Source organism: Neofelis nebulosa, chromosome 10, assembly GCF_028018385.1.
Source record: "Neofelis nebulosa isolate mNeoNeb1 chromosome 10, mNeoNeb1.pri, whole genome shotgun sequence".
In the NCBI taxonomy this organism is placed as follows: Eukaryota; Metazoa; Chordata; class Mammalia; order Carnivora; family Felidae; genus Neofelis; species Neofelis nebulosa.
This window is the reverse complement of record NC_080791.1, coordinates 103847164-103866381: the sequence shown is the minus strand read 5'-3', so window position 1 is coordinate 103866381 and position 19218 is coordinate 103847164. Positions and strand designations below refer to the sequence as shown.

The window sequence follows — 19218 nt, the reverse complement described above, 5'->3', positions numbered from 1 at the left end:
AACTGGACAACAACATGCAGAAGAATTAAACTGGACCACTTTCTTACACCATACAGAGAAATAAATTCAAAATGCATGGAAGACCTAAATGTGAGACAGAAACCATCAAAATCCTAGAGTAGAACACAGGAAGAAATCTTTTTGACCTTGGCCATAGCAATTTCTTACTAGACACATTGCCAGAGGCAAGGGAAACAAAAGCAAAAATGAACTGTTGCGACTTCATTAAGGTAAAAAGCTCCTGCATAGTGGAGAAAACAATCAACAAGACTAAAAGACCACCTATGCAATGGGAGAAGATATTTGCAAATGACGTATCAGATAAAGAGTTAGCATCCAAAATCTATAAAGCACTTATCAGACTCAACACCCCAAACCAATTAATTCAGTTGAGAAATGGACAGGAGACATAAATAGACATTTTTCCAAAGATGACATCCAGATGCCTAACAGACACATGAAAAGATGCTCAACACCACTCATCATCAGGGAAATACAAATCAAAACCATAATGAGATACCATCTCACACCTGTCATAATGGCTAAAATTAACAACACAGGAGACAACAGATGTTGGCAAGTATGCAGAGAAGGGGGAACCCTCTTGCATAGTTAGTGGGAATTCAACCAGTGCAGTCATTCTGGAGAACAGTATGGAGGTTCCTTAAAAAAACTAAAAATACAACTACCCTACGACCCAGCAATTGCACTACTAGGTATTTACCCAAAGTATACAAAAGCACAGATTTGAAGAGGTATATGCATATCAATGTTTTATAGTAGCATTATCAACAATAGCCAAACTATGGAGAGAGCCCAAATGTCCACTGACTGATGAATGGATAAAGAAGATGTGGTATGTATACAATAGAATATTGTATACAGTAATAGTGCATATATATATATAAAATATTGTATATAGTAATAGTATATAGAATATTGTATATATTAATAGAATATTACTCAGTGGTCAAAAACAATGAAATCTTGCCATTTGCAATGATGTGGATGGAGCTAGAGTGTATTATGCTAAGCGAATAAGTCAGCCAAAGACAAATACCATATGATTTCAGTCACATGTGGAATTTAAAAAATAAAACAGATGAACATAGGGGAGAGTTTTGGAAGGGGCATTGGGTGGGGGGGATGGGCTATATGGGTGATGGGCATTAAGAAGTGCAGTGCAGTTGTTGTGGTGAGCACTGGGTGTTATATGTAAGTGCTGAATCACTAAATTCTACACCCAAAACCAATTTTATCATATATGTTACCTAATTGGAATTTAAATAAAAACTTGAAGTCAAATGAAAGAAAAAAAGCAACAACCTCCCAACAAATAAAAGTCCGAGACCAGATGGCTTTCACTGGTGAATTTTACCAAATATTTCAAGAAGAATTAAGTTCCAATATTCTCAAACTCCTCCAAAATGTACAAATTGAAAGAACACTCCTAAACTCATTTTACAAGAGCAGCATTACCCTAATACAAAAACCAGACAAGGACACCAAAAGAAAAGAAAATTATAGCCCAGTATGCCTGATGAACATAGATGAAAAATACTCAAGAAAATATTGCACACTGAATTCAAGACTGCATTAAAGATCATATGCCATAATCAAATGGGATTTATTTATTTCAGTTATGCAAGGATAGTTGAACATCCACAAATCAATCAATGTCATATAGCATATTAATAAAATGAAGAGTAAAAATATGATCATGCCAATAGATGAAGAAAAAGCATCTGAGAAAGTTCAACACCCAGACATGATTTAAAAAAAACCTGTCAACAAACTGGGTATAGATGTAAGATAATCCCACAGCTAACATTATACTCAGTGGTAAAAATCTCAAAGCTTTTCCTCTAAATCAAGAACATGACAAGGATGCCCCCTCTCACCACTTGTATTCTACATAGTACTAGAGATTCTAGCCAGAGTGATTAGGCAAGAAAAAGAAGTAAAATGCATTCAAGTATGAAAAGATGATGTAAAACTGTCTCTCTTTGTAGATAACATGATTATGTACATAGAAAACCCTGATGACTTTACAAAAACATTGTTAGAAGTAATAACAAATTTAGTAGTTATATGAAAAAATCAGTATACTGTGACATTTATTTTTTTTAGTATTTATTAGTATTTTTAAATGTTTATCTTTTAAAAAAATTAAATTAAAAAATTTTTTATTGAGAGACAGAGACAGAGCATGAACATGGGAGGGGCAGAGAGACGGGGAGACACAGAATCTGAATCAGGCTCCAGGCTCTGAGCTGTCAGCACAGAGCCCAATGTGGGGCTCAAATTGTGAGATCATGACCTGAGCTGAAGTCAGACACTTAACTGACTGAGCCACCCAGGCTCCCTAAATGTTTATTTATCTTGAGAGAGAGAGAGAGAGAGAGAGAGAGAGAGAGAGAGAGCACATGCATATGAGCAGGGGAAGGGGAGAGAGAGAGAGAGGAAGAGATAGAATCCCAAGCAGGTGCCACATTGTCAGTGCAGAACCTGAGGTGGGGTGCGATCCCACAAACCATGAGATCATGACCTGAGCCAAAATCAAGAGTCAGACACTCAACCAATTGAGTCACCCAGGTGCCCCAAAACCTGTGAGACTTCTTTTTAAAAAAATTTTTTAATGTTTATTTATTTTGAGAGAGAGAGGGGGTGGGGGAGTGGCAGAGACACAGGGAGACACAGAATCTGAAGCAGGTTCCAGGCCCTGAGCTGTCAGCATACAGCCCAATGTGGGCTTGAACTCATGAACCACGAGATCATGACCTGAGCTGAAGTCAGATACTTAATTGACTGTGACCCAGGTGCCTCAAACCTGTGATATTTCTATATACAAATAATGAACTAGCAAGAGGAGAAATTAAGAAAGTAATCTCATTTACAGTGTTTCAAAAACAGTAAAATCCTAAGAATGAATTTACCAAGGAATTGAAAGACCTATAGAAGACAGTGATAAGAGAAATGAAGAAGACGCATATAAATGGAAAGTTATATAATTGATACATGTGCTTGTGTGTGTAAAATGGAATACTACTCAGCCATAAAGAAGAGTGAAAATTTGCCCTTTGTGGCAATATGGATAGACCTTGAAGGTATTATTAATCTTTTAAATTTAAATTCAAGTTAATTAACATACAGTGTAGTCTTGACTTCAGACATAGAACCCAGTGATTCATCTCTTACATATGACACCAGGTGTCATCCCCAAAAGTGCCCTTAATGCCTATCACACATGTAGCCCACCCAACACCCCTCCAGCAACCCTCCGTTTGTTCTCTGTATTTATTTATTTATTAAAAATTTTAATGATTATTTATTTTTGAGAGAGAGACAGAGACAGAGCCAGAGAGACAGAGTGTGAGTAGGGGAAGGGCAGAGAGAGAGGGAGACACAGAATGTGAAGCAGGCTCCAGGCTCTGAGCTGTCAGCACAGAGCCTGATGTGGGGCTTGAACCATGAGATTATGACCTGAGCCGAAGTCCGAAAGTTAACCAACTGAGCCACCCAGGCACCCCTGTTCTCTGTATTTAAAAGTCTCTTATACATGCCTTACTCTCTGTTTTTATCTTATTTTCCTTCCCTTCCCCTAGATCCATCTGTTGAGTTTCTCAAAGTCCACATAGGATTGAAATTGTATGTTATCTTTCTCTGAACAATTTATTTCACTTAGCATAATGCCCTCTAGTTTCATCCATGCTGTTGCAAATGGCAAGATTTCATTCTTTTTCATTGCCGAGTATATATACCACATCTTTATCCATTCATCAGTTGATGGACATTTGGGCTGTCTCCATAATTTGGTTATTGTTGACAGTACTGCTATAAGCATTGGGGCACATGTGCCCCTTCTAATTAGCATTTTTATGTCCTTTGGATAAATTCCTAGTAGTGCAATTGCTGGGTCAGAGGGTTTATTTTTAATTTTTGAAGAAACTCCATACTGTTTTCCAGAGTGATTGCACCATTTTGCTATCCCACCAACAGCGTAAGACGGTTTCCCTACTCTGCATTTCCGCCAGCATCTGTTGTCGCCCAAGTTGTTCATTTTAGTCATAATGACAGGTGGGAAGTAATATCTCACTGTGGTTTTGATTTGTATTTCCCTGATGATAAGTGATATTGAGCATCTTTTCATGTGTCTGGATGTCTCCTTTGGAAAAGCATCTATTTGTGTCTTCTGCCCATTTGTTCACTGTATTGTTTTTAGGGTGTTGAGTTTGGTAAGTTCTTTATCTGATATGTCATTTGGAAGTATCTTCTCACATTCTATTAGTTGCATTTGGGTTTCGTTGATTGTTTCCTTCACCACTCAGGAGCTTTTTATCTTGATGAGGCCTCCATAGTTCATTTTTGCTTTTATTTTAACCTTGAAGATATTAAGTTATGTGAAGGAAGTCACATGGAGAAGACAGTTATCATAGGATTTCACTCATTGGGAATCTAAAGACAAAAGAGAAACAAACTTAACCATACAAAAACAAACTCATAGATGCAGAGAACAACTGATGGTTACCAGAGAGGAAGGTGGTTGGGAAGTGGGTAAAATGGTGAAGTTGGTCAACTGTATAGAGATGATTGGTAACCAGTGTTTTGGTGATGATTATTAACTACTGTATAGAGATGTTGATTATAATATACACCTGAAACTTCTATAATGTCATCAATTTCTCGGCATAGTCAGGCCTGGAGCATGCAGCTTGGTATTTTCACAGAGACTGTGTAAGACCTCAGAAATGATGGCTATTGTGGTGTGTTTAGGGTGTGGGAACTGAATTCCTGATCTGAGCCCCTTGGGATTCCAGGACCTTAAGTTGATCAGGAGCAGAAGAGCCTCCAGACTTGAGAGTTCCATGAACACTCAGAGTCCAAATAAGAGGACTTCAAAAAAGTTTCAAAAGAGAATTTTTTTTCTATATAAGAGTTTATGGACTAATTTCATACATATTACATTCATATTTATACAATACTTTATATATCGCATTGTTACATCACATAGATTTGACTTGTTTTCTGTTAACCATATGAAGATGGCAGGTGGGAAGTTAGATGAGAGATATTACAGATACAACTTCTGGGTACATAGAGGTCTGCCACCTTCTTCCCAGTATAGCAACACTTCATTTGAATCTCACAAAGTGTGATTTGTGGAACATACTTGGTTCTTACTGACCAATAGCATGGTCTTCATTGTTTGGCCATGGAGCCCACATACTATACTTTTGGTATTATATCTTTAAAAACTGTACTAAAAATCCATTCAGTTTCAAGGTTAAAGTTATTACAGTTCCTATCAGGGGAAATATATAACTGCTAACCTATCAGCAAAGTTGAACAATTAACTCATTGCCCACCCACCCCTTTCTCCCTGGAGGTAAGAATGGCTGAAGTAGACCAAACCAAGGATGGGACCTTGTCTAGAACATCTCTGCATCCCTAGTAACTGGCAGGGTAGATGAGTTTCATTTATGAAAACCTAGAAACAAACAAGCAAAAATGTTTGTGGGAATGGTCTTAAGTAGACACTTTTGTTGAAGGATTAGTAATGCAGCATAACGTGTTGGAAAGAACTTCAAATCAGAATATATAATTATACCTACTATTGTTTTAATATAATTTATTGTCAAGGTAGCTAACATATAGTGTATACAGTGTGCTCTTGGTTTCAGGAATAGATTCCCATGATTCATCGCTTACATACAACACCTAGTGCTCATCCTGAAAGTGCCTTCCTCAGTGCCCATCACGAATCTTCCCCTCCTCAGTTTGTTCTCTGCATTTAAGAGTCTCCTATGGTTTGCCTCCCCCACTGTTTGAAACTGTTTCTTCCCCTTCCCTTCCCCCGTGTCTTCTAAGTTTCTCAAATTCCACATATGAGTGAAAACATATGATATCTGTCTTTCTCTGACTGACTTATTTCACTTATCATAATACCCTCCAGTTCCATCCACGTTGCTGCAATGGCAAGATTTCATTCTTTCTCATTGTCGTGTAGTATTCCATTGTATATATAAACCACATCTTCTTTATCCATCCAAAATTACACCTACTATTAATAGAAGGCATGCTTGTGGTACACCCCTTTGGTAAGTGCTTTAGAAGCATTATCTAATTTTATTCTATGAAGACTTACTCTATGAAGTAGCTACTACTACCAGCCCCATTTTGTGATAATCCTGAGGCTTGGAGAGGTTAATTTGCTCTAAGTTACACAGTCATCAAGTGGAAGGGTTGAAATTCAACCCAGATTCATTGATACCCATGTTCCAGTTTGTAACCACAATAAGCCATGACTCTGTCATGAATTAGTTTTGTTGTTTTCCTTATTGTCTCAGTTTTTTCATTATGCATAGGAAATAATGGCATGCCTGACTCACAGTGCTGCTGTGATGGTTGAGTCTGGTCAGGTATTTGAGAAAATTTATGTATGTCTATATCTAAAATGAAAGTGTTTTGTACAGAGGGAAATGCTCATGTATTTAATTTATTTTAATTAAGGTATTTTACCAGCTAGCCGTGTCATCTTGAGCAAATCTTTTAGCTCCCTGGCTTCAGGTTCCTCACCTGGTAATGGACGGTGTTGGACTAAATGATCTCTAGGTTCTTTCCAGCTCTAATGACTCTTAAGTTCCCAACAGAAAGACTACAATCATGAGAACATTATTGGACTATGGGGATGGCAGGGATGGATCCAGAAGGGACATGGCAAAGTGGGGCATGAAATTAGCAGGGACAAAAACTCCATGACAACCGTGACTCCAGAGAGCGTCCCTGAGGGTTTTCTCTCTCTAATTGTCTTTTCTCGTGTTACCTCTGCTCTTAATAGCATATTTAAGAGGATCGCCAGTTGTGGGCATCTCTCTTGCCCTGAGCGGACAGCCAGTTTCAAAGCCAAAGACTCCCATCTTGGAGAACAATAGGGCCCAGCTGGCAACTTCTTTTGGAAAAGAAATAAGCATTTTTAACCTTTGGCAAGAGCTCTGTCTTCTTGGGGAATCTGGGTCAAGGTGAGAGGGCAAGATTTAGTGAGAACGGTGGATTTTGTGCTATCTTAATAGCCATGTGATTCTGGAGCAAGGTTTTATGGTCCTCAGTTTCTCCCATTCTTCACCTCCTCTCTCTGCCTCAGTCCCACACCTTCCACTGTGGGCTCTGTTTTGGGTTCTCTTTCTCCTAGCCAATGTCTCTGAACTTCATTAAAAAGATTAATCTCTACTCTTAAATATCAGGGATTATTGTGGGGTGAGGCATGAATGTTGAGTTCCTGTTCTGCAATTTCTTAAGGATGTGATCTTTTTTTTTTAAGTTTTTTAAATGTTTATTTATTTTAGAGACAGAGAGAGAGCACACGTGGAGCAATTGGGGGAGGACGGAAAGAATCTGAAGGACGCTCTGTGCTGACAGCAGAGAGCCAGATGTGGGGCTCAAATTCACAAACCGTGATTTCATGACCTGAGCTGAAGTTGGACCCTAATCTTGGGCTCTGTTACCTTCTGTTTTTTTCACCTGTAAAATAGGGGATAATGACATCATTTAGAATCTAATGAGATAATGTGTATTTTTTTAAACTAACAAAATTTAGAAGTCAATAATCGAGCACTGAAATAAAAATTACAATTTACTGGCTTTCAGGGGAATTTCCTCAGATCACACATTCTTGTGTAGGTTTTCCAATTTTACCTATCCAATGACCCTCTTAATTTAATTATTTCCTTGAGGATTCTGTTTTTAAAAAGATACTAATTTAATTTCCATTTACATAAATAATTGATTCATAATTTCTAAGTAGCCAAAGGCTAGCACTTCACTAAATAATGATATGACAGTGTACTCAAATACAATCCCATTGGCTTGTTGAAACACTTTAAATAAGTCTCCATAGTCTTCTTTGGAGACCCTAGTGTGGGTAACACGGATATCAGAGATGCCCCATTCCAAGCATAGGTAGTTGTTAGTCTGTCTTTTAACCTTATTTTTTTTAACTTGTTCTTCATTCAGCAACATCTTGGCTCTTTTAACCTGATTTTGTACCCTGAAAAACCTTATAAACTGGCCGTGTCCTTAGTTATCAGAATTTGAAGGTTTTGATTAGCTAGATGCTCATAGTAAAATGCCTAATTAATATTTACATCAGTCACCTTTTCTGTTAATTGTCTTGGAGATGGTGAACACATGCAAAAACTTAACCAAACAGAGTGAATAATTTCAGAATTTTTCCTTTTTCCTATAGCTTACTGAAGTTTAACCAGATGTATTTTATCATGAATTAGTAAACAATCCACAATTCCTTATAGTTGGGGGGGAATGATGAATTACATAAAATACTTTTAGCTTTGACTTCTTTGTTAACAGAATGTAATAAGAAATGGAGAGTTTTACTGTAAGTGATTGAACAGGAGGTTGACTTATTTTCATAGAATTGATTGATTATGTTGGTGTATTGGGGGATGTTGTGCACAGAGGTTCATATTTGCAAAATATTTTCATTGAATCTAATTAATCCTGGATAAAATAATGGAGAACTTTTATTGGCAACACTTTATTTTGAGAGTAAACAGAAAGATTTCCAGGTTCCTAAAACCATAATTGAAATGAAATAAGACAGTTTTCGTTTTACATCCAAAAGTGGGTGAAAGAACCATTTGTTCATCATGTATTTATTCAGTTATGCAAACATTAGTATACAAGATGCTTATCACTAAATAGTGGAACACCTCCACTGGACCATGCACTGTGCATAGTATCGTCAACTCAAGAGTATTTGGTGGTGGTAGAACATGAAAAGTGGCATCAGGAGTTTACAGCTGACTGGAAGATAACAGAACACCACAAGATTGAAATAATTACATTTATTGGTTAACAATATTCTTGAGTGTAGGCTCAGAGACCATCTAATGTAGAAAATAATTATGTGAAGAGCTCCTTGGCCTTTCAGTATTCGTTTTGCTTTATTTTTCTTTCACAGAGAGGAATGAGAATGGGGATGATACTTGCTAACATTTATTGCGCCTCTACTGTTTGAAGCCCTTTATGTCATTCAGTCCTTGCAGCAATCCTATGAGATAGTAAGTGTTATTAGCCCTGTTTATAGATGAGGCAACTGAGGCACAGAGAGGTTAATAACTTGCGAAGGGTGACATGGGCAGTAGGTAAAATCCAGGAAATTCTGAAAGTCTGTTTTCTCTGTCATTCTCTCTCTCCATCATTTTCCCTTCCCCTCTCCCTTTCTTTCTCAATCTGTGCATACAATTAAGGATGTATATATTGTAATAAATTGTTTCTTATAAATACAGGAGTTGTCGAACATTGACCAAGCACAGAGACATTTAAAGAAGGAAATCAAAATCATACCAGTTATTACTTTTGGCATTTGTAATTGGCTCGTGTATGTGTTGTGAGACACAGAGAGAGAGATTATAGAAAGCAGTTTTTTCCCTCCAAAAAAGGTAGAACTATTTGTACATACTCATCAGCAGCATATGTGAGTGTCCATCCCTAATTGATTAATATCTTTTATATTACAGTCATATCCACATTGTCTTTTTTATATTTTCTGGCTGTTTTTCTAACTTCATCAATTGTGTTTGAAAAGTACCTCATATAATGGGTTTTTCAGTTATAAGAAAGTTTTGAATAATTATATTTTTTCTCAGACTTTCTGTTTTAGTGTTATATTTTGGATATTTCTTTCCTATCTCAAGATTATATAAATGCATATCTATTTATTCCTCTAATGCTCTAATGGTCTAACAGACCATTAATGGGAGAGTTTATCATTTCTGTATCAATTTAAAATACTAACTTTATCAGCTGTTAAATTCTCACCAATTTTTAAATTTATTCTTTTTTTATTTAAAAAAATTATTTTTAATGTTTATTTATATTTGAGAGAGAGAGACACACAGACAGAACACAAGTGGGAAGGGGCATAGAGAGAGGGAGACACAGAATCCAAAGCAGACTCCAGGCTCTGAGCTGTCAGCACAGAGCCCAATATGGGGCTCGAACCCACAAAGCGTGAGATCATGACCTGAGCTGAAGTCAGACGCTCAACCAACTGAGCCACTCAGGCGCCCCTAAATTTATTCTTAAATATGTAATTGTTCTCTGATACATGTCTATGTTTACAAGAATAATGAGTTATCCATGTTTATAATACTTAATATCAGAAAGTTCAAGTCCAGTTATTTTTTATCTAAATTTTTGGCTGTTATTAATATACTGTTTCATCTCAAGGAAGGACAGCTTGGGTATGTAGTACAGCCAATAGGTGGCATCTGTTACAAATGTGTTAGTGAGTCTATCATGTTGACTATATCAACCAAACATATTAAATATAACTTTGTAGTATTTGGTAACTGAAATATATACTTTGACATGTTTTTGACATCAAGGCCCATCATAGATTGATTCTGGTTGTCAATTGACCCAAGTCTATTTGAAATGGAAAAACATTCTATGTTCAGGGATTGGAGGAACAAATATTGTTAAAACATTTATACTAACCAAAGCAATCTACACGTTCTTGCAATTCCTATCAAAATAACACCAGCATTTTTCATAAAAAATTTTTCTAAAATTTGTATGGAACCAGAAAAGACCCCAAATAGCCAAAATAATGTTGAAAAAGAAAAGCAAAGTGGGAAGCATCACAATTCTGGACTTCAAGCTGTATTACAAAGCTGTAATCATCAAAAGATGATGATACTGGTACAAAAACAGACACATAGATCAATGGAACAGAATAGAGAACCCAGAAATGGACCCACAAATGTATGGTCAACTCATCTTTGACAAAGCAGGAAAAAATATTTAATGGAAAAAAGACAGTCTCTTCAACAAATGGTGTTGAGAAAACTGGACAGCAACATGCAGGAGAATGAAACTGGACTACACTCTTAGACCATTCACAAAAATGCAAAATGGGTGAAAGAAGTAAATGTGAGACAGGAAACCATCAAAATCCTAGAGGAGAAAGTAGACAGACACCTCTTTGACCTTGCCCACAGCAACTTCTTACTGAACTCAAGAAAACTAAATAGACAATAATTTACATGGTTTAACTCCAGAAATCTAAATAGTTTACCATGGCCCCAGGTGCTTTGACTGACTTCCACAGAAGGTCTGAATCTGTATTGCCTAGAGGCAAGGAAGCCTGCTGATCTACAGGGCTGATAATGCCTCAGGAACTTCCTCAAATTAACCCATAAAAGGCTAGTATCCCTGGCCTGCTCATCCACAAGCACAGCTGTCCTGCATGGTTATCTTGAGCAATCAGTGATAGTAATAGCCAACACCTATTGGACAATTAATGTGTACTGGATTGCGTGCTGAGCATGTGCATCAATTTCCTCAGGTACCTCTCCTATTAACCTTACAGTTCAGGGGTTCTTGTCCTCACTTTGTTGGGAGTGAGTCATATCTAGTGTGTTTAAACCACTGGGACAAGTGCATAGAATGAGATGGTATCAGAATGAGAACTCTTTTTCATTTTATTGAGATATAATTGACATACAACACTGTATAAGTTTGAGGGGTACAACACAATGATTTGATATATGTATACATTACAAAATGATTACCACAGAAGACTAGTTAGCATTCATCACTTTTCATAGTTACAGTTACATCTTCCTTGTGATGTGAACTTTTGAGATCTAATCTCTTAGCAACTTTCAAACACACAGTATAGTATTGTTAACTATAGTCATGATGTTGCACATTGCATTCCCCAAATTTATTTACCTTGTAACTGGAAGTGTGTACCTTTTGACCGCCCTCCCCAATTCCCCCATCTCCTACGCACTGCCTCTGGCAACCGCAAATCAGATATCTCTTTCAGTGAGTTCAGCTTTTTTAGATTTCGCATATAGTGAGATCATATTATATTTGTCTTTTTTGCTCTAACTTATCTCACTTAGCATAGTGTTCTCAAGGACCATGCAGCTTGTCACAAATGCCAGGATTTCCTTCTTTTTCATGCCTGAAAAATCTTTATATATAATATTGAATGTTAGCATATATTATGTATATAATAGTGTAACATTTTATATATCAATTATGATTTCTTTATCCATTCATTTTTTTAAAGATATTTTTTGTTTTTTTGTTATAGAGAGAGAGAAAAAGAATTCATGCATACAAGCAGGAAAGAGGCAGAGAGAGAGAGAGAGAGGGAGAGAGAGAATCTTAAGCAGGCTCCACACTGGGCACAGAGCCTGTCATGGGGCTTGATCTCACAACCCTTAAATCATGACCTGAGGCCGAAATCAAGAGTTGGACACTTGACTGAGCCACCCAGGCGTCCCTATCCATTTATCTTTTAATGGACATTTAGGTTATTTCAATGTCTTGGTTATGGTAAATAATGCTGCAATGAACAAGGGGGGGAGGTGCAAATATCTCTTCAGAACACTAATTTTATTTCCTGTGAATATATACCCAGAAGTGGAATTTCTGGATCGTATGTAGTTGTATTTTTAATTTTTTTAGGATCGCCATACTGTTTTTCATAGTGTCTATACCAATTTACATTTCCACAGCAGTGCACACCCCTATTCTCCACACCTTCACCAGCATTTGTTCCCTCTAACCTATTCTGACAGATGTGAGTTGATATCTCATTGCATTTCCCCTGGTGATTAGTGATGTAGAAAACACCTTTTCATGTACCTTTTGGTCATTGGGTGTCATCATGGAAGAATATCTATTCAGGTCCTGGGCCTAATTTTTAATTGGACCATTTATTTTCTTGCTATTAAGTTATATGAGTTTGTTTTATATTTTGTATATTAACTTCTTATCAGATATGTGGTTTGAAAATATTTTCTTATGTTCCATAGGTTACCTTTTCATTTTGCTTATCATTTCTTTTGTTGTGCAGAAGCTTTTTAGTTTGATATAATCCCACTTGTTTAATTTTTAATTTTTTTTTTGCTTGTACTTTAGGTGTGATATCCAAAAAATCACTGCCAAGTGGTGTCAAGAAGTTTTTCCCCTATGTTTTCTTCTAGGAGTTTTAAGGTTACAGGTCTTACATTTTGGTCCTTAGTTCATTTTGAGTTAATTTTTTGAGTGGTGTAAGATTTGGGTCTAGTTTTCTTCTTTTGCATATGAGACAAGTTTTATTTGTTTGTTTTTTTGAGAGAGAGAGAGTGTGTGAGCAGGGGAAGTGGGGGGGGGAGAGAAAGGAGAGAGAGAGAGAGAGAGAGAGAGAGAGAGAGAGAGAGAGAGAGAATCTTAACCGGGCTCTACACACTCAGCATGGAGCCCAATGTGGGGTTGTATCCCATGACCCTGAGATCATGACCTGAGCTGAACTCAAGAGTTGGAAGCTCAGCTGACTGAGCCACCCAGGGGCCCCTCTTCTGCATATGAATATCCATTTTTGCCAACAACAGTTATTGAAGAGACTGTCTTTTCTCTATTGAGTATTTTATGCTCTCTTATCGAACATTAGTTGACCACATTTGCATGGTTCTGTTTCTGGGCCACACCTAAATGTATAAAGCCACTCACTGGACTCTCTGCTAGAGTGTTTCTGGGTTTGGCAGCTTCCCAGGAGCCCTGGTCAGCTTCCTGGTTGGATGGTACTAGGAGATATACTCAGCAGTAGGCGGGGCTATGAATTGGCTTTTCTGCCTGGACATGGTGGAGACAGGCTCTAAGGCCAACAAGGCTCATTATTTGAGGTTCTGAATCAGGCAGAACTGTGTGCTGATTTCCCTGGACAAATGAGGCCACTGTCCTAGCTCTGCAGGTGGGCAGCACTGCTGACTGCTGAAGGATGCTCCTTTTTAGGTGGTCTGGGCAGGTTTCCTGGTTGGGCTGGGCCTGATGGGCCAGTGGATGAGTTTATGAATTGGTTTCCGGCCTGTACAGAGTGGCAGAACAGGCTCCAATGCCAGAAAGCTTGCCATTTCAGATCCTAGATTAGACAGAACTGCCCACCAAATTACCCGGTGGTCAGATGGGACCACCATCTGGTCTCTGCAATGGGTAAAACCTCTGGTGGGGATTTCTACCTGAGTGTCAATGCAAATAGGAACTCAGTCTTCCAGGATCTGAGCACTGATTGCTGAAAGTCCTGCCTCCTTCTCCTTCACAATCGGATTCCCAGTAATCATACCCCACAGATTCCCCTGCCATCCCCTAGAGGTGAGACCAGATTGGACATCCCACGAAATGACCCACAATTCTGGGGGAGCTGGATAACCACTCACCTTGGGATCTCTCCCTCCCCCTCCTGCCCCAACTGGGGAAACCATAGGTAAAAGGAATCCTGTTGATGTGGCACTATGCCAGCATGGGAGAGTGGCAGTACAGTCAAAGTGTGGCTGACCTCTAACCGTCTGTGTGGTCTCTGTAGTCCAAGGTAGGTGTTTCTGCCTCATTTCCATGTTCTAGGATTTTCAAAATGTTGTCTTGCCTATGAATAGTTATTCTATTGCTAGTTGTCCTGGGGAGGGGGCTGATGTCAGGAATGACCTATAGTGCAATCTTGATGATGTTTTTCAGAACTAAAACACCAAAGTCTAAACTCTTAACCACAGTACTATGCTGTTTCCTAAGAAACAAAATATTCTAAAATTGAGACGATAGTTGAGGGCAATAGTGAGTTGTGCTAGCCTCTGTATGGAATAGTTTGTGTGAAGGCTTCCCTAAGAAGACGTATTCCATAACCTAATTGAGCACATCTGCTGTGCCCCCAAGAGAATGTTTTCAGAATTACATATTATGATGTAAATTACCAGGCCATTTTGGAGATGTTTTATTAGATAAATTTGTTTAAAAGTTTGAGAAGTTATTATAAAAAGGGTAATTTTTCTTATGGTTGAGATAAGAAATTTAAGAAACCTATCTAGATTATCATTTGGGGGAGAAGAGCTATTTCAAATGTATTCTTCAATGATGCCACGTATGCAGCAGTTACATATTTATCAGAGGTCTTTTAAAAACCTATTATTTTAATCAATGATTCTTAGTATTATATATAAGAACCATAGGGTTTCTATTGCTTTTTTTAAAGTGGTCAATTTTTAAATATCTCTTTTAATTTTCATGAGACGTCATGGAATAACTGAGAACCTGAAGCACTTTTTAAAATGTAATTCCTGACACTTTAAGATGAAAAGGTGGGGTCTTTTCTTCAGGAAAGTGAAGCGTTGCTTCTTTCCCAGTTCTCAGTAGAGGAGAGAATGACATATATGAGCAATGTAATTCTGTCATTTCACCTGAGTCAGCAGTGCATTCTCTTCTCTCTTTTCTGATTCTAGAAGCACCAGGCAAATGGTTGGGGGAGGAAATATTACAGAGGTCACTTATTTCATCCTTTTGGGATTCTCTGATTTCCCCAGAATCCTAGCAGTGCTCTTTGTTGTATTCCTGCTCATCTACATTATGACTCTGACTTGGAACTTGTGCCTCATCATCTTAATAAGGATGGACTCTCACCTCCACACACCCATGTACTTCTTCCTCAGTAATCTGTCCTTCATGGATATCTGCTATGTGACCTCCACAGCCCCCAAGATGCTCTCCAGCTTTTTCCAAGAGCAGCAAACTATCACCTTTGTGGGTTGCGCCATTCAATACTTTGTTTTTTCAATCATGGGACTGAGTGAGTCTTGTCTCATGACAGCCATGGCTTATGATCGATATGCCGCCATTTGTAATCCTCTTCTCTATTCATCAGTCATGTCACCCACCCTTTGTATTTGGATGGTGCTGGGGTCCTATCTGGCTGGACTCTCTGCTTCTGTATCCCAATTGTGTGCCATACTTCAGCTTCACTTCTGTGGGCCTAATGTCATCAACCACTTCTTCTGTGACATGCCCCAGTTGTTAGTCCTGTCCTGCACTGACACTTTCTTTGTGCAACTCTTGACTGCTATATTAACAGTGATCTTTGGGATAATAAATGCCTTCATCATCATGATATCCTATGGCTATATTGTCATCTCCATCATGAAGATCACTTCAGCTAAAGGCAGGTCCAAGGCTTTCAACACCTGTGCTTCTCATCTGACAGCAGTGTCCCTCTTCTATACCTCAGGTATGTTTGTCTATTTGAGTTCCAGCTCTGGTGGCTCCTCCAGTTTTGACAGATTTGCATCGGTTTTTTACACTGTGGTTATCCCCATGTTGAATCCCTTGATTTACAGTCTGAGGAACAAGGAAATCAAAGATGCCTTGAAGAGGCTGCAAAAGAAGAAATGTTCCTGCTGAGGTCCTGTCCAGATTTGTCCCATCAGAAACCTTAAAACAATATGCACATGAATGAACTATAACAAAATTTATACTATCTTTGTATAAAGAAAGCTTAATTTGACACAGATAATATACCAAATGGACTGACAAGTGACTTGATTCCATACACACACAGTACATTTAAGTCCTGGAATTTCATACTTTTGCCCTACATGAATAGTGGCCTCATTTATAAGTAATCTGCAAGTATTTGTAAAATTTTAAGGTTTAGAAACCTGTCACTTTTTGCTTCGGAGATTGAGCCCTGTTCAGTCTCAAACCTCTGATTGTAAAAGAGTGATACCTGACAGATGCCCCCAGGAATGTAGGAACCTGTGTCCCAAATATTTTGATGCAGTGTAATCAAGACATGATGGTGATTGATGTTTATTCTGTGTTTCTGACCATAATGGGAGAGAATAGAGAAAGGGGATGTGCCTTTGAAAAGAAACGAAACTATACAATTAGCCAGTTGTGTCTTCTGGGAAGAGCAGTCTGAGATAGCTAATGTTTGTCTAAGGCCTTTTTCAGGGCTAATCATCTATTAAGATTTGGTCACATTACCAGGTGTAATCTAAAGAAGCGGGGGGGTGATTTGAATCATAAAGAGTAATGGAATGAAGGATGTGGTCCCTTCAGTAGCATTTATTTATGAGTTTGATGTTTTAATTCTTGAATCTTATGTCCAATGTGGATTTCTGGGGGGAGATGCTGTGCAAAATTCATGTCAACTAATAGCAATTTCTGATACTGTAGGACTCAAACCTCTTTCCCCCATTAAATCTGGAAAATTTGCCCTGTTGACATAGGCAATGGGATCACACTACCAAATTGTTCTGGTATTTTAAGCATCTGTTCAATTTTGGTGTGAGGAGATTTGTGTGAGAATTCATTGTAATAATATAGTTACTGAATGTTCAATGTTTGCAGAGACTAAGAACAAATATAGAAGGTGGTATACACTCTTTGCTATTGTGTGTGTTCAATATTTTATGTCCTAGATTTTTGGTTGTATGGGTGATACAGTGGATGGAGTAGGTGGTCAGAGTTACTCTAATACTTATATTTTCCAGGAGTACTCAAGGGTCAGGAGAGGAAATAGATAGCAATAGGCAGGGTTCTCAACCCTGGCTAGTTTGTGTTGTCTGAAGGAGGAAATAAAACATTTGGTCCTAGAAGCCTGGTTAAAAAGAGGAACAAGATGGGTCCCAACACTGACTGTTGATTTGCCAGATTGCTTAGACATTAACCAAATGATAAAAACTAAATGCCATTACATTTATATATTATTCTTAGAGATTTAATGGGTTCTTTATGAATGCTTTTCCTCAATTTTAATTAGTCACATGAATTATTCTTTTTAACTAAAAACTTCAAGTGAAGAGGTATTTAAAGGTTTTGCCAAATCTTCCATGAGTTTACATTTGGGGAGGATTGAGAGAAGGGGAATCTCTAGGAGAGAGTGTGGGGGCTTATCCCATGCTAAGGAAACTGTAATATGAACAAAGGATGTTTGGCCCCCCAATCCAGGTAGAGGTATATTCTTGAAGCACTGCTCTTTACATATGTGTAAGAATGTATGGGAGGTCTGTTGCTAAGGTTCTGTGAAGCCTTCCTTAAGAGACAAAACTCTGCTAGATGTTAAAGGAAGATATTTCCATAATACTGCACAGATCTCCCTCTTGACCAGTTCAGATGAGCTCAGGGAGGTGACTAATAAGAGCTGCTGATGGTAACTGGAAGTTAACCTTCTGGGAGCTGCTGTGGATGGGTGAGGTTCCCAGGAGCTTCTATCTTCCAAGAAATGCCTTAATCAGCTATTGTTGAGAAACATTAGCTATGGGTACTGATGGGAAATTCCTTTAAGTATTATTTTAAAGAAAAAACCTGGGGAAAATAAAACATAGTTATCCAGACTTGTCCCTGAAGAACAGTTAGACCAATGGTATATACCCAGATTCTACTCTTAGTAATTAGTAATTGCATAGACATTTAGCCATGTAATATCTCACGGGAACAGTCAATCTGCAAGCCCTCACTAAGCATTTGCTAGACACATACATCGAGGTGGGTGGTAAGGATGAAAAGAGAATTAGAAAAGCTTCCTGTCCTCATATCTAGTTAGGACACAGACCCATACATAAAATAATAAATTCTATGTATTTAGGCATAGTTCAATGCAAGGTGATTAAAATAGACCCACAGACTAAGGGATATGAAAAGAATAAGAATTCATATGGGTTATTAGGGAGTCAGTGGAAAGTTGGGTCAAAAGGAAGAGCTTGACCTCATTTTGCAGGATTTATTTCACAAAAGAGAAGAGAATTCCCTTTAGTCAGAGTAAGTTGCAAAGTAGAGTGTTGAATGTGCAGAAGGGTATCATTGGGAGCCATGGACCATAAAGATGAAAAGCTGAGCATGAATTTTAGCATAAAGACTCAGAATTTCACTTTGTATTTAGTCAAGAGTCAAAGAGCCTAAATAATTGAGATTCTAGGGGTTATAGTTTCTACTAATTATTATAATTGACCTCTTGGCCCAAATAATCTTCCTTAAATGATCCTAATAATCTTTCTAAGGTACTGAATGTGTTTTTTTCCAAATAATTTCAGTGACGTTCTATTATTAATACTGTATAAAGATCAAACCCATTATTCATTAGAGTTGTTTTAGAAAGACTATTTAGACCAAGAGATCAGTTAATGAGTAGAAGTTTGAGCCCCAAGAAATTATGGTAAGCTGATTTTGAATCTCACATGCTCACACACACTGATAAGGTTTAAAGAATAGAGGAGAATCAGAGCCTTGGCAGTGGACAGGACTCATTTGAGACATGCATATGGTTCACTTAATAGATCTCCAGTCTCCAGACTTTTAGATTACTCTGAGGTACATAGCTGAGTCTGTGCACATCAAGATGAAAATTTAGTTTTTAACCCTCTGGGGGATGAATGATTA

General features: G+C 37.9%; 1 protein-coding gene and 1 pseudogene across 1 annotated transcript; both read left to right on the top strand.

Moving 5' to 3' along the window:
* The window catches only part of LOC131487905 (olfactory receptor 5AN6-like), a 93730-nt pseudogene that overhangs the window by 60318 nt on the left and 14194 nt on the right, over window positions 1–19218 (top strand).
* LOC131487906 (olfactory receptor 5AN1) lies at window positions 15260–16239 on the top strand. Its single transcript, XM_058689097.1, has one exon. It carries the CDS (start codon window positions 15301–15303, stop codon window positions 16237–16239), a length of 939 nt encoding a protein of 312 aa, XP_058545080.1. The 5' UTR covers window positions 15260–15300.

Bases quoted from the DNA above. Each gene is read 5' to 3' on its own strand.
- LOC131487906 (XM_058689097.1), top strand. From the start codon at position 15,301: ATGGTTGGGGGAGGAAATATTACAGAGGTCACTTATTTCATCCTTTTG.